Raw genomic sequence first — 16,296 nt, 5'->3', positions numbered from 1 at the left:
AAATGGGGCGGTCACTGTTGGGGGCTGCAGAAGGAGCGGCACTTGGAAGTGCTGCTTTCTAAGGGGTCCTGGCAGGGGGACCGTGCCTTCCTCGGACTCCAGGCTAATCGCGGGGTCCACCCCCACTCCATCTTCTCACAGCCCACCGGCCGGGCGCCTGGCGGGAGCGCCCTCGGCCCCGCCCGCTCCCCGCTTCGCTCCCACCCCGCAGCGCGTCGTTCCCGGCCCCGAGCGCGGGACGGGGGTCGGTGGTCCAAGGCTCTGGGGGATCGGCTCCCTTCTGCTCTGAGCGGTCGCGTCCCTCCTTCCCTTCCTCCGCCCTGCCCCACCCTCCCCCTTCCCTCCCCACGTGGAGTCTTCACCTTTGGGTGAACTTGGCCGCAGCCCGCGTCTCCGATAGGGTTGCCTGGCAACTGCGCGCACCGGCCGGGAAGCGGAGGCGGGACGGGACGGCCCGGGATTGGGCGCGCATGACCTCATAGCCCCCCTCCCCCGGGCGCCGTGGGGCTCCTGACACCAGCCGCCCCCAAACCCTGCCCCATCCTCCCGCCCCTTCGCGCGGGGACCCGGGGCTGACGTCAAGGGAAGGAGGCCGCGAGGTGAGGAAGGAAGGGAGAACGCCTGCCCGGGGAGATGGGGTGGGGGCGGCCGCGCCCCGGGACCTCGCGTCCCGCAGGCGGAGGAGAGGCGTCCCGGCTGCCCTTGGGACGGGCTGGCCTGGCGCGCCCACCGGGCTGGCCTTCCCGGGAGCGTCGGGAGAGGTGCCCGGACGCGCCCATTTCTGACGCTCGAGCGCGGACGCGGGAAGCCTTTGCCTTTGCTCAGCATGGGGCATAGCCGAGCGAACCTTGGAGCCTTCACCTTTTTGTGCAGGTAGCGTGCACCGATGGCGACAGCATGGTCACACCGCTCCACCGTCCTTTTTCTCGCTCCCGGGAAACCAGTTCTGCTTTGGTTTCCCTCTTGCCCCATGCCTGTCCGCCCAGTCCCGCACCTCGGCGGGTCAAATCCCTGGAAGGGGGTGCGGGGTTTGCGCCCATTCTCTGCTGTGAATCCCCTCCACCAGCAGAGCTGACGGCGGGGCCGTTGTCCTTTCTTGGGTCGCTGCTCCGGCTGTTGACAAGTGTCATCGCTGCTGTTCTGGTGAGCATCACAGTGTGGTTGGAACGGCTCTCTGTGGAGTGACCGCCGCTGGTGTCTCACCCCAGGCTGAGGAAGGCCTTGGAGCCGGGTGGGTGCCATGGAGACAGGCAGAAGGCCGCCTTGGGGGCTGGAAACCCGTGGCTTGGCAGTCTGGTCCTTGGTGACTGGGACCCACACACATCCCCCTCTGCCCCCTTCCCCCAAGCCTGGAATCACCCACTGGGAACCCAGCCCCCGTCAGAAGCCCCAAGCGGCCCAGAAAGAGAAGGGGTTGGAGATAAAGTGTTCACAGCCACGAGCTTAACAGCAGTTCTGGGGACCCAGTGGGGGGGCTGTGGCTTAGGTCTGAATCTGTGTTTGCGATGGAAGTAGGAAAAGTCACCCAAATTGCACTTAATACAACTTTCACATCTTCTAATCTGGCTTTTAATTGGCCACTGTATAAGGCATTTTGTCAGATCCATCTTTCAGAAATACTTGCTTATTCCTTTCTTTCGTGTAACTCTGGAACTTTCTTGGGTCTTGCTATTTTTACAAGGACCTCATAAAAATAGTGTTTTCCCCTGTGATCGAAAATCTCCCAAGTGGTGAGATCTCAGAAAAGAATTGGTGACCCCAGTAAGAAAGGAGCTTGCTCCCTTGATGTCCGGTCTTTGAGGCTCCCTCTACCCTAAACTCACCGCACTGCGAATGGCTTTTTGCAGTCCAGATTCCTTCCTGCAGTACTGGTGAGTGGGAGGAGGGTCTGTGCGCCAGCAGTCGTGGTCAGATGCCACCCTTCCTTCTCTTCTGAAACCGTTGGAAAGGCTATGGAAACGCAAGGTGCGAGACAGTGTGGAAAATAGGACTAACCTTTAGTTAGTTACAATTAGTGCTGCTTCTGCTGGCTCCTGGTTTGACTCTTTTTTCTGTCTAAAGTTGAGGCCATGCTTGGTTTTTTTACTTTGTCACCCGGACTAGAGTGCAGTGGCCCCACCCCCACAGTTTGCCACAGCCTTGACCTCCTGGGCTCCAGCAATCCTTCTGCCTTGGCCTCCCGAGAAGCTGGGACTGAAGGTGTGTGCCACTGTGCCCAGCTGATTTTTTTATTTAATTTTTTTTGTAGGGATGACGTCTTGCTATGTTGCCCAGGCTGGTCTCGAACTTTTGAGTTCCAGCAATCCTCCTGCCCCAGCCTCCCAAAGTGTTGGGATTACAGGTGTGAGCCACTGCACTTATGGTTTTGTTGGCCCTGGTGCATTTGACCTTTTGAGGCTGACCACCCCCACCCAAAGCTTTCTTCCCTCCAGTCTTGGGACCTAACTTCCCTGCCCAGCCTGTCATAGAGGCGAGGGAACCTCTTGCACATTGAACGGCAGGTTAGGGTGTGAGTTTGTTTGAGGATATTCCTAAAATCCCAGGTCTTTCCTCGCCCCTGCACACTTCCCTTCTGTCCCAGCAACAACTCTGAGGAGTTACAGCTGCATGCAGTGGTGTGTGAACAGTGAATAGAAAGTGTGCCCCATCGGCTTATGGGAGGCCATTGGAGGTGGTGTTCCTGTCCTCCCTGCCTCCCGCGCCAAGTAGTGGGGAGCAGAGCTTTGTCTGCAGGTTGCGATGGCTTCTGAAAGTAGACTTGGCCCCGTGGAGCCTGGTGACCACAGCTGAACAAAAGCACGAGTCCTTGTAACATCAGAACGGGGACTTATTCATGCCGAGTGCTGGTGGACACTGTGTTAAGTGCTTCACTTCATCACTCGTTGAACCCTTCTGACTGCTCTGTGAGGTGGGTATCAGTGTCTCTGTTTTACTGATGGGGAAGTCAGTTCAGAGACTTGAAGTAACTTGTTCAAGGTTACACAGTGAATAAGAATCAGAGCGGGGTTTGATTTTTGGTCTTTCTGACTTGAAAGCCCGTCTGTGCTCTGAATCACTGAGCGATTCCAGGCTCCTCCCCCCAGACTATCCCCGTTATGCAGTCCAGGCCAGTACTTTTGCTGATAAATAATAAGAACAGATATTTATGTAGACTTACTGTGTGCCAGGTACCATTGAAAGCACTTTACAATGGACTTATCTAGCTCACCCAATGAGCCTTTAAGGTAGGCAACTAGTTATCACCCCTATTTTACAGAGAAGGAAAGAGACACCCCGAGAGTGAATTTCTCCAGTGGGACAAAATCGGTGCTCAGATTCAGGGAGTGCAATGCCAGGGCCCATACCTCCCCCCAGATGGAGAATTGTCTCTTTCTGAAGCTGGCATCTGGCCTCTGTCTTGCTGGAAGATGGTCCTCCTTGCCTACAGTTGGGAAAAGAGTCCTGTTGTCTGTTAGTCTCACCCGTTGTTTTCAGTAGAAAGCTCTCAGTAGGGCTTGGGAAGTGTTTTTCCTGGTGGGTAGTGTCAGAGACAGACTGGAGCGTTCTCCTGAAGTCCTGGCTCACACAGCAGCTGCCTGTCTTTCAAACTCCAGACCCTCCAGCTTTGTCTTCATCACTGGATGTGAAGGACGGGGGCGAACTTCAGTCCAGGCTCCTAAACAGTCTCAGACCAGAGACTTTTCTCCCTGCTGTCCCAACCCCGGAAGAAGGACTGCCTCCAGGGCCACACTTGTGTGCTTGCCCAGAGGCAAGGTCCCAGGAAGGGTATGCCCCATGTTCTCCAGGGGGCAGGAAGGAGTAGCGGGGTCCCACCTCACTAGGTGCAGTCTTTCCCCCATTTCTACCCAGAAAGGGCAGCTGGCTGGGTCTTCTCAATTCTCTTTCTGTGAACCCTCTTCCCTGGCTCCCTTTGCCTGGGTACCTCCTTGGTCCCTGACTATGCCCACTTCATGGGTTGGTACTCAAAGCTGCCTTGAAAAGTTCTGTGGGCCGGGCTTGTTGGCTCAGCTTGTAATCCCAGCACTTTGGGAGGCTGAGGAGAGTGGACTGCCTGAGCCCACAGGTTCGAGACCAGCCTGGGCAACTTGGTGAGACCGTGTCTCTACAATAAATCAAAAATTAGCCAGGCATGGTAGTGCACCCCTGTAGTTCTGGCTACTTGGAAGGCTGAGGCAGAAGGATCGCCAGAGCCCAGCAGGTCGAGGCTGGGATGGCCATGAGTGTGCCACTGCACTCCAGCCTGGGTGATGGAATGAGACTTCAACTCAAAAAAAAAAAAAGAAAAAGAAAAAAAAGAAAAGTTCTGTGCACTTTGTTTGAAAAGTACTCCCAGGCACACTGATTGTTTCTTTCAGACACTCTAGTAATTTCCCTTTCTTTTTGCTCTTTTCTGAGGTTTGCGTATCCTTCTTTGGCAACTGTGCTACCCATTTAAACAAGGGTATTTCTTTTGCTGGACTTTAGCCTTTTGGGAGGTAAACTCCCACCAAAAGAAGCCACAGCATTTCCAGGGAACCTTGAGTCCATGAGATGGGGGAAGCCACAGTCTACCCGTTGAGTTGTCTGTTGACATGGGTGTGAATCAGGCGACAGCCCATGCCCCAGAAGATAAAATCGTAATTAATGACGCCTCTTTTCACCTGGGTACATTTTGCATGGTATCTTTACAAAGTGCAGTCCTTGTATTTGTTTTCCCCGTAGGTAGGCAGAAGGTGCAAGGTCTGAAGTGGCTTCCTGGGTGATGGGCAATGTCATCACAGCCACGGGCTTGAATTAAACTTGTCTCCAGGGAGGGGGGCAAATCCAGTTCCAAAAATTCCTGTAACTTTTGTGCTGACTGAGTGTTTATTAATAGAAATTGAATCCCCAGTGGGTTTTTCTTTTGGTTAGCTGGTGAGCTTGAGAGAAATTACAATACCAAGAGAGTGACTGTGGGATAATTATTCATCGTGGCCTGCTGAGCAGAAATTTCTGGGCAGGCAGCCTCCACGGCGCCTCGGAGGGAAGAGCCCGGGAAAAGGGCGCATGGAGTCTGGCCGCAGCCTCTGTGCCTGAGTCTTGGCGGTCAGGTAGAAGCGAACCCACAGAGGCCTCGCAGTTGGCATGGGCCAGGTCTAGTCCAGCAGCAACTGCAAACGTGAATTCTCATCAGAGATGCTGGCTGCTTTACTGCGTGGATTTTTTCTTTTTTTGAGTCGGAGTCTCTCTCTGTCATCCAGAATGGAGTGCTGTGGCACGCTCCTGGTCACCGCAGTCTCGACCTGCTGGGCTCTGGCGACACTTCCGCCTCAGCCTTCCAAGTAGCTGAAACTACAGGTGCGCGCTACCATGTCTGGCTAATTTTTGATTTATTGTAGAGACGAGGTCTTGTCAAGTTGCCCGGGTGGGTCTTGAACCCACGGACTCAGGCAGTCCCCTTGCCTCGGCCTCCCAAAGTGCTGGGATTACAGACTGAGCCACCGAGCCCGGCTGGGGTTTTTTTTTTTTTTTTTTTTTTTTTTAATTACAGGAGAGACGTTTTACCTTTATTAAGATGTTACTTTGCCTGTCAGTAGCCACGTGGCAGAGGGTACCCTAATCTCATCTAGGTTAGACGGTCCCAGTCCCTTGGTGACACGACGACGTTTTCTTCCTTGTTCTCCTTAATATGGTAATCACGCTAAAAGGTAGAAACATGCCTGAGTTACACATGTGCTTGAATTGTGGGGGAGTTCTAGTCTAGATGATAACTGAGGTTTTTTTTTTTCTTCCTTTCTTTTTGTGCAGGGGTTGAGAACTCAGTAATGCTGCAGTCCAGGCCAAAACAAACTCTGTATGATCTACTACTGATTTCCTTTTAAGTTCCCCTTTTTGCGAGGACTGACTTCCTTTTATTTTACTCCAACTGCATTAATCCCAGTTATAGAAGTTTCTTTCCTCTCTCTCTTGCCTCCAACTTCAAACATTTCTCACATAGGAAACAAGTTACTCGTTTTTAAAAAGTTCTACTTAAAAAAAAAAAAAAAGGACACGAAGACTTTTGGAGTGTATTTTGGCAGCCTGCAATTTCAGAGTTCACTTCCGAACAGGCAGAGACACGGTTGAGCCGAAGTGCCTACGTGACCGCAGTGGCCGCTGTGAGCCAGGCCACCTGTTTATCTGATCTCTGGGAATGAGGTGGTGGACACCTCTGGTGGTCATTGAATAACGAGATGCTTCATATTGCCAGGGGCCGCATATTCGTTGACTGCTGCTGCCTGTTTCCATGGGCTTCCATGATGAGATCTGGGTGTTGACCGATTGCCCAGAGAGATCAGAGCCGGAGCTTGCCTGGGGCCCAGTATTTTTAGCTCGTGTTCAATTTTGTCCCCTCCCCAGCAGCAGTTATTGTCGTTGCTGTCATTGACGCCCAGTTGGAAGGCTGTGCCTGCCAGGCCGACCGACTAGGCCAAGGAGCCGCAGCCGGCAGAAGGCAGGATGTGTCGAAACCATGCTCCAATCCAACTCTGGCCTCAGGAAGCCTGCCGGCAGCTTGGGGATTTTTTGGAAGTCCTTCTTTGCCACCTGCCTCCCCGCTCCCTCTCCCTACTGAGTGTGGTGGGCTGTGCTCTTAGGACAACTGGAGTCTCAAGGGGCCTCCTGCTGGGATCAGGCACACTGTCCTTGTTGGCCCAAGAGGATGCTTTGGGCATCTTGTTTCACTGTCACTGTCTGGAGACACAGAGTAGGGAACGGCGCGCCCATGGGGGTGTTCTCTTTCATTTCCAGACTCTTGTCTGTGTTCTTGCTTTTGTTATCATTATTATTATATGAGTGGTAGTGAGTTACTATTGTCATCATTGTTATGTAAATCATAGTGAGAGGATGCATCGAGAGGCCAAATAATGCCAGGATGCCCCCAGAGGAGCAGGGTGGGGTGGGTGCCAGGCATGCCAGCACTAGGCACCTCTCTGACCCTCAGTCTGCTGCCTGGGGGTCATAATTCCACCTACCTCCTAAAGTTGCTGTGAGCAGTTTTGAGAATGTGTGCAAAGCTGGGCTCAGCGGCTCAGTCTGTCATCCCAGCACATTGGGAGGCCTAGGCGAGTGGACTGCTTGAGCCCGCAGGTTCGGGGACAGCCCAGGCAACTTGGTGAGACCATATCTCTACAATAAATCAAAAAATTAACTGGGCATGATAGCGTGTACCTGTAGTTCCGGCTACTTGGAAGGCTGAGGTGGAAGGCTCGCTGGAGCCCAGCAGGTCGACGCTGGGGTGGCAGTGAGCGTGCCACTGCACTTTAGCCTGGGCGATGGAGTGAGACTCTGACTCAAAAAAAAAAAAAAAAGAAGAAGAAGAGAATGTGTGCAGTGCTGTGCGGTATTGAGTAGGTAGAGAAAGTTAAGAATTGTCTTCTCTGGGGCCATCATGGGCGATCCCTAATGTGGGCCACACAACGGTCCTGGAAAGTTAGACTGATGGAGTGGAATAGTCCCATCTAACTGATGGGAAAACGGAGGCACAGAGAGCTGAGCTGATTTGCTCTGTGTCCCACAACCTAGAGAGCCGCACTGCCCAACAGAAACGTAATGCCAACTGTCTATGTAATTTGAAATGTGCTAGTAGCTACATTCAGAATCAAGGAACAGTGAAATTAGTCTTCAGATATTGTATCTACCTCAACAGGGTGCAAATCCTACCGTTTCCTTGTGTGGCATTAGCCCTGTTTCAAGTGCTTGGGAGCCCCATGTGGCCAAAGGCTGCCATATTGGACAGTGCAGGTCAGAGTCTTTGTTAAGCACCTGCCAGGGAAATTCACAGGCGCAGACACCCCGTGTTTGAAGGCGGCTGCTTTCTGGGGCTAAGAAAATGCCTTCAAGACTCTCTTTTGGGTGCTTCCTTGCAGAGACCCTTAGGAATCCCCAGGCTGTTCTTTAAGTCAGAGAAAATCTCCGACTCGTGCACTCAGATATTTGAGATTTGTTCCCCCTTCTGCGTAAACTTCTGCCACTCAGCTCTTCCCAGCCTTCTTGAAAGTGGTGATTTCTTTAGTCTCGTACAAGAATGAAATAATTCCAGAAAAATCCCACATCCCAACGGGGCCTAGGAAAATTGTCAGCGGGGGCTGAGTGATTTTAGCTGGTGAACCATTTTTTAAAAAACAGTGACAAAAATATAGAGCCGCCCGGGGACTACAGTGCCAGTTGCCTGAGATTAATGGCCAGATTAATAAATGGATTGCCTATGAAAAGGCACAGGAGAACAAAAACCATCGAGAGACCGTGGAGGAGGTCGCTTATTAATGAGCTGTCAGTCCAAAGAAAGTTCAAGAAACTCTCCTGCAGCAAATGCAGCAGGCTGGCACTTCTAATAAAAGTTGGGGTCCTTCAGGAATTAATTACACCGGCCTTACAGCAAGAATTCATGGAATTGCGAACGCAGTGGCACAGACCAGCACGGGCTGCTGGGTGCGGGCGGGGAGGCTGCCAGAGGTTTCATTTTTCCATCTATCCGTGGGATATTGCAGCGGCCAGACGGGCCCGGGCTGAGTGATGAGGTCCAGACACACACCGGCCGATGCCCGCATACTTTGGGTTTGAAGTCACTTCACTCTTCATATGCAAAATTCCCTCCTGGAATCGGGTTTCCTCTTTATCTTGTGTGCCCACCACCAAGGGGTTCCCAGTCATTTCCAGAGTGGTTCCCTGAGCGTCAGAAGGACGTGACCATGATTCATCAAGCCCTTGGGGAAGGAGTGCCTGGCATTCGTTTATTCTGGGTTGCTGCGATGCCCCTCACCCCTCCACGAGCCTCGTGTTCGGGGGTCCTGCGGAAACCCTTTCTGCATTAAAACGTGCTGTTGCCTCTGCCGGAAGGAGCCTCCCGAAGGCAGGAATGCCAGGGCAGGGCAGGGTTGTCTGGGCTTGGCGATCCCATGTCACACATCGGGTACTGAGCAGGTCTTATCTTCTTCTGCTTCTCTGTGAAGGTGCAGGGGAACATTTTCTTCTGTGGTGTGTTGAGACCCAGGGTTCCCAGACCAACCATTCATCTCTTGGGTCTCAGACTTCACAGTTAACCATTTCAGTTCTGGCCTAAATGTATTCCTGATGGAGCTTGGTCATCTAGGAGATTTCTGGGAATGGACCCACGGGTGAGTTTTCTAGGGATGAGATCAATAGGCAGGAGAGGAAACAGAGAGAGGGAGAGAGAGAGAGGCTTACCTCGTGCTGTGTTTTCTTCCTTGGGGGTCCCTCACAGAATCTTTTAGAACTGGGTTGGGCTTGTTTCTTTGTTTTAGTTTTAGGGGTTTTTTTTGCACTCTTTTTTACTTATACCAGGACTGCAATGATCCATTCAGCTGTGCAGAGTGTCTCAGCCTCTTTCTCCTGCTTGTCACTTGGTTGGGATGTGGCCATCTGTCACCCACCTCTGACTGCCCAGACCCTCATAATCCATATGATACTTCTCCTTTTGATTAAAACAACATAATGGCCTTTTCACGAATAATTAATCTGCTGTCTTTACTTTCAACTCCAGGCTTTTAACTTTAATGTTGAATTATCCAGCCTGTGTTGCCTTTCCGAGTTTCACTCCTTCTAGACTTTTCCCCTCCAAGGTTTCATACCTTTCTAGAAACGTCAGTGTGCCAGCCTAAGGTTTCTTCAAGGCTCCTGAGTCACCCTCCCATCCCTTCTGCTGTGAGCTAGGTAGGCAAGGTGCAGAGGTGGGTGGGCTGGAACACAGGTCACTTCAGACTCGCATGCTCCATCATCCAGGAAATGTGGGGGCCAGCCCCATCTGGAGATGTGAAAGTCTGGTTGCCTTCGAAGAAACGATTGTGTGTATTTTTGTGGTTACATGTTTCCAACTCTGGATGTCTTCCCAACAGTGACAACTTATACCAGATGACCTCCCAGCTGGAATGCATGACCTGGAACCAGATGAACTTGGGAGCCACCTTAAAGGGGTAAGAACGTCCCTGCTCTGCCACCCATCAGCAGTAACGGACACTTGCTTGAACCATGTTCAAGGTCTCAGGTCTCAGGAGGACAGCCCAGTTTTAGAAGAACGAGCAGAGCTCTGTGGAGCATTCAGATGTCTCCTCCTTCCCCCAGTTGATGGCTGTCCTTAGTATTATGTTTTCAAAGATGTAAATAGGGGGTGTTTTTGTCTAGAACAAGGGAGTTGGGAATACTGGGGACACTTCATAGGGTCTTTCCGTGTTGAATGTTGTAGAATTCTTCCGAGTCATGTCCGTTGAACCTCATGGAATCGTCATGTTTTGCTAGCACAGATGGTACCCGTTCTGTATCTCATCGAGAAATGCTTTGGGGTTCAAAGGCCAGGATCCAGTTCCTATTTGCATGATGTAGATCTGGACAGCCCACAGTCAGATGTGCTCACACCTGGAGCACCAGCACGTGGTACCCACCCACAGTAGGGAGATGACAGCAGGGGATGGGGTGGGGGGGGAGGGGCTGTTGTCTGCACTTACAAACGAAAAAAGGGAAGGCAGGTAGGACTTGCTTTCCATGGTGAAAGAACTCACTTTTAGTTTCTTAACAAGTCTGCAGAGACAGATAGTCACATGTAACACTCAGAAGTGCCTGCAGCAGATGGTGCAGCGGGTCACACCTGTTATCCCAACACTGTGAGGGGTCAAGGTGGGAGGATCCTTTGAGCCCAGGAGGTCGAGACCAGCCTGGGCAGCATAGCAAGACCTTGTCTCTATTAAAAACAAAAAACAAAAACTGAACCAGGCATGGTGGTCACACCAGGCTGAGACGGAAGGATCTCTTGAGCCCAGGAGGTTGAGGCCATAGTGAGCTGTGATGGTGCACCTGCACTCCAACCTAGGCAACAGAGCGAGACCCCTCAACTCAAAGAAAAGGAACTGCCTGTGGGGATGACCCTGTGCTGTCTTGGTCCTGCCACACTGTTGTACAGATGAATCAGTGATGCTCACAGTGCTAAGTCCCTTCCCAAGCGCATAGCCTACTCAGTGGTCCACACCCAGGTCTGGTTCCAAAGCCCAAGCTCTGCTAGCCTCCCACTGGTGCCAGTGGGACCGGGGGACTTAGTCCAGCACTCTGTGTACTGTGTGGCTTCTCACTGGATTGTGGGATGAGGGTGGGGGCACTTGCCAGAGCCATGCATGCTCCATCCCCACCCCACCCCCTCTTCTCTTCTAGAATGGCGGCTGGGAGCTCCAGCTCTGTGAAATGGACAGAAGGGCAGAGCAAGTGAGTGGACGATGTGCTGGTGGGAAGGCAGATGGCCAGGCCTCGGCCACTGGGCCCAGCTGAGCAGGCGTCAGGGCTGCCGGGGCAGGCAGGGCTGGTGGCTGGAGGCTCTCTCCCTGCTCCCTCCACCTCTTGTTCATTGCAGACTGCACCGTGGGTGGGATGGAGGTGGTGACGTTTCTTATCAACACGCTCCAGAAAATGATTTTTAAAATGACGCGTGGTAGTGCACGCCTGTAATTCCGGCTACTTGGAAGGCTGAGGCGGAAGGATCGCCAGAGCCCAGCAGGTCGAGGCTGCGGTGGCCGGGAGCGGCCACTGCACTCCAGTCTGGGCGACAGAGTGAGACTCCAACTCAAAAAAAAATAAAAAAATAAAAAAATAAAATAAATAAAATGACGCACCAGGAACCCCCATGAACATGTCACAGAATACTAAACTTGTGGTATTATGCACTTTCCTGTTAGATCAGTCAAGTTTTTCAGTTTTTATTTTTTGAGTTGGAGTCTCACGCTCTTGGCCAGGCTGGAGTGCAGAGGCACACTCATGGCCACCACAGCCTCGACCTGCTGGGCTCAGGCAGTCCTTCCCCCTCAGCTTTCCAAGTAGCTGGCACTACCGGTGCGTGCCACCATGCCCAACTAATGTTTTTGATTTTTTTATTGTAGACAAGGTCTCAAACCCTCGGGCTGAGGCTGTTCTCTCACCTCTGCCTCCCAAAGTGCTGGACGTTTTTCAGTCTTAACTCACGTAATTTGCTGTTTCTCTACTTTTACATCTCTCAGAGAGAACTTCCTTTTTCCCCAAGTCTGTGGCCAGACTTTGTTTCTTGCTCATTGGTGCCTTTGGCATCCTGATGCCTGGTGCCCTGGAGGCTCTGTGGCTGTTTGTTTTTGTTGTCGTTTCTCTGCTGAAATACCAGAACACTCCTTCTTTCTTTCACTGGCTGGCTTCTGTGGTCTGGATCGTTCTCTCTGACTTGCTGTTTAGACCCTTCTCCCCGCTCAGCCCCCAGTGTGCTCACCTCTCTCTGGACCCAGAAGTCGAAAGCCTTCTGTTGCTTTGGGTGGTTCGCCCCACTTCCATTCTGGGGCTGCTGACGATGTGACATTCTCTCTTTCCGCCTACGGTCGACTTGTCCTCCGTTTCTTGGTTCTTGGTTCCATCCTTTCTGGATTTCTTCCTTTTCTTCTTTCTCCTCTTCTCAGAATCTGAGAATGCTCCCCGAGCTGAGGGCCCAGAATAGCGTGATTGTGAAGTGAGCAGTGCGTTTCAATTTCCAAAACTGCTGCATGCTGTAATACGGGGTTGGTTGGATTGTTTAATTGTAGAAATGACAGATAAGAAAATCTGGCAATGTGTTGGAAGCTGGGCCTTTCCATCGCTGAGATAAAACAATTTTGATACTTTTTAAGGTCTTTAGACACATGCTGTTCGTCACTGGCTGAGGAGCCAGAAGCTCTGTGGTGAGGCTGGAGCACAAAGTGGGAACGATTTGTTTCGTTCCATCTTGTATCGAGAGCAAAGCTAGAAGAGTTTCCACTGGTTTGTTACTTATATCTTGGAAAGGGATTTCTGAAATAAAAATTATGTCTCGAATGCTAACTTTATTCAGGGAACTGTACAAAAAGGCCCCAACAGATAGTCCCACAAAAGAACAACTCCTTGGAGAGCAGGAAAGGGACTGTGAAGATACCTGGTATCCTCTCTCACCCTGTGGCTTCATCCCTTTAGAACATCCTGTTTGCCGGCTGGTTTCTGCTTCCATTGGGTGAAGAGAGCATTTACCTGAGGATGTCCGTTAGCACAGTGGCGCTCTGTGGGGCTTTATGTGTGTTTCCTTTCCTGCTCTTCCAACAGCCCAGGATGTTGTGGTCATGTCCATGTTGCAAATGAGGAGGCTGGAAGGATTCGGCCCTTCCAGGCTCATATAGCATCAGGGGCAGAGCTGTGTGGGAGTCACTTGTGCCTGACGCGGGGACCTGGGCCCTGGGTGAGACCGTGACCTTTTAGACTTTGGCCACAGTTAGAAATGCCTTTTACGCCGAGACCCGATATACACCCACGTGCACACACACAACACACATTTTCACTAAACGGCACTTGCCCTTTTGAGATGTGCAGATGTTTTGGATGTGCAGATGTTTTCTTCTCTATCCTGTACCATTTTAAAAAATATTGATTAGGACACACTAGGTGGATTTTACCACCCACTGATGTGTCACGACCCACCTTTGACCTTGATCTCTTTTAGCTCTCAAAAGTGGGAGTATCTTACCTCTCCGCCAAGCCATGAACAGCCCAGAACTGGATTCAGCGGGATCTGTAATTCTGGTAGAAGTTTCCCTTCCCCCGGAGGAGACACCCTCTGAGCTGGATCATTATTCTTGAAGATACTGGATTTACTTGCTTTCGCATGAGACGAAAGCGCTACCAATGTGGAAAATACATTGAGAAAAGATACCCCCGAAGAGAAATTGGGACACATGGCTCTTGCTTTCATCTGTAACCAGTACCCGGACACTGTTTGCAACCAGTAGCGGGAAAAGTCATGGTGACAAGGTAGACTTATAACAGGAAAGCTTTTAGAGAAGAAAGGTGCACTTTTTCTATCAGTCATAAAAGTGAGGTATTATCAGTGTTTACGCGAAAGATCATGTCTCTCAGACTAGACCCCGTCACATGCTTGCTTGTGTCTACTTTCCCTGAAAATGTTACTTTCTGAAAAGGTGACTCCACGAAGAACAGGCTCCTTTCCATGTATTTTGTAGGTTCCTGGAGACATCATTCATGGGACGTTGGGTTTTAATAGGCAGGGGAAGGGTTCTCATAGTGCTGGGCAGGGTTGAGTGAAAGTCTGCTGCTCCGGTCTGTCTCCCTTTACCCGTTTTCTGGTCTCTGCACGTCCACTGGGAGGGGAGCTACTTTGGTGACCTCACATGAGAGAATGTTGTATTTCAGTTTAAGGCAGAGAGAAGGTACTTAGGGAACACACTCCTTTCCCTCACCCACAAACAAATGAGATTAGATTTCCTAACAGGTCTCTGAGGGGAAAAAATTACTGGTGAATCTTAGAAAAGCATGTCCACTATTATGAAAACTTCTACTTAGGGATCCTGTGTATCTGCTTCCTATTTCTTTATTTTTTTTTGATTTTTTTGAGACAGGGTGTTAGTCTGTCACCCAGGCTGGAGTGCAGTGGCATGACCATGGCTCACCACAGCCTTGGCCTCAGGTGATCTTCTTGCCTCAGTCTCCTGAGTAGCTGGGACTACAGGTATATGCTGCCATTCTCAGCTGATTTTTTGGTTTTTTTGTAGAGATGGGTCTTGCTACGCTGCCCAGGCTGTTCTCAAACTCCTGGGCTCAAGCGGTCCTCCTGCAAGTGCTGGGATTACAGGCATTTCACCACGCCCGGCCTTTTTATGTCTGTAAAAACATTTTCTGGGTGTTCTCAATGGCGGCAGGTTTCCTAAGGCTCCCAACGAGCTTCGGCTACTCTGTTGGCCTCTGTTTTGTCTCTCCTGAAGACAATACCCTGCAAAATGGAGAAACATATCAACCTTGACTGTGGTCCAAGTTATTAAAACAAGGAAGAAGTTATCCTCCGGGGACTTGGGCAGGGGGAGTGGGAAATCAAACACAATGGAAATGTTAAAGGAGTGCTGAGCAAAATGAATGTCCCTCTGTGGGTCCAAGAAGTTCACAGGCTGTTGGGAACGGAGCGTTTGACCTGTGGATGCTTGAAAGGAAAAACAAAGGCCCCCCCCCCCCCGGACAAGTGATGGATGGGGCCCCAGGGCTGTGCGTCCTGGCCGCCAAGGCTGTAGAATCTGGGAAGGTCCCCCTAGACGCGGTCTCATCCAGGAGAACCTGTGCCAAGAGAGATAGTTGTCGTCTCTGGCTGGGAGCCCCCGCCCAGCCTGGCACCTTCCCTTGTGGGCTTGCGAGCAGGAGGGACCTGTCGGGGGCCCGGCTTCTCGGAAGAAGCTGGCTTGTTCCGAGCGGCTCCCGGAGCCTGGGATGCAGAGCCACGGTGGAGAGGCGGCCTTCCTGGGCCTCCGCCCTCTTCCCTGCAGAAAGCTGTGATCTCCTCCTCCCCACAGGTCCGTGGGTGCCCTAGGCACAGCTGTGTCTTTCTTATCGCCTGGCCTTGGGCTGGACTGGGGTCTGTGAGCTCTGCCAACTGGAACCGGGCATGGGACTTCTGGGCTTGATGAGGTAGAAGGAGGGAGCCGATTTGGAAGCTTCTCTGTCCCTCCCAGGTTGCTGGTCTTGCCCTCCCTCGTCTCTTTGGGCACGTCTTCAACTCAACGTGTTTTATTTTTATAGTGGAAGTAGTATGTGTGTAAATGAGAGACCTTTCAGAAAGCACGACTCCACAGGAAAGGAAAGAAAAGTCCCTCTAACAGCCCAAATGAAATTACTATTCATAGGAGGGCGGGCACGCCTTCAGACCCGTTTCTATGCATATGTGAACATCTGTGTCATTTTCCCTTTTAAAAGATGATTGGCTTCGGCAAATGCATATTTCTAGAGATAGAGCTGTCGTCTTTCAGTCAAATGGTGAGAAAAGGGTCTCAGAAGAGACCAGGATAGCATGGCAGACAGGGGACATCCAGGACACTCCTCCAGGGCATGAAGTTTTGTTCATGGGAGTGTTGACTCCGTAAAGGTTTTTCTCAGCCTCTTTGTTTTGAGTCGGAGTCTCACTCTGTCGCCCAGACTGGAGTGCAGTGGCCGCTCCCGGCCACCGCAGCCTCGACCTGCTGGGTTCCGGCGATCCTTCCGCCTCAGCCTTCCGAGTAGTCAGAATTACAGGCATGTGCTACCACGCCCGGCTGATTTTTTGATTTATTGTAGAGATGAGGTCTCGCTGCCCAGGCGGGTCTCGAACCTGCGGGCTCAGGCAATCCACTCACCTCAGCCTCCCAAAGGCACGGGATTACAGGCTGAGCCACCGAGCCCGGCTTTCTCAGCCTCTTAAATACCTAAAAAAAAAAAATCTTGGGCTCTATGGACAGACATCTACACGCTGTGTTTCTGACTGTTCTATTTTAAAGCAGGGAATTGTTTTCATCTCGTAAAGAT

General features: G+C 51.5%; 1 protein-coding gene across 1 annotated transcript in view; it reads left to right on the top strand.

Moving 5' to 3' along the window:
* The window catches only part of WT1 (Wilms tumor 1), a 43,618-nt gene that overhangs the window by 2,252 nt on the left and 25,070 nt on the right, over positions 1-16,296 (top strand). Inside the window, exons 3-4 of the mRNA XM_021706799.1 lie at positions 9,852-9,929; positions 11,155-11,205. Of these exons, the coding sequence (XP_021562474.1) occupies positions 9,852-9,929; positions 11,155-11,205 (129 nt within the window). The remainder of the gene's footprint in view (positions 1-9,851; positions 9,930-11,154; positions 11,206-16,296) is intronic.

Source organism: Carlito syrichta, unplaced genomic scaffold (assembly GCF_000164805.1).
Source record: "Carlito syrichta isolate Samal-C Ts95f unplaced genomic scaffold, Tarsius_syrichta-2.0.1 Scaffold316023, whole genome shotgun sequence".
Classification (NCBI taxonomy): domain Eukaryota; kingdom Metazoa; phylum Chordata; class Mammalia; order Primates; family Tarsiidae; genus Carlito; species Carlito syrichta.
This window is presented reverse-complemented; position numbering and strand designations above follow the sequence as displayed.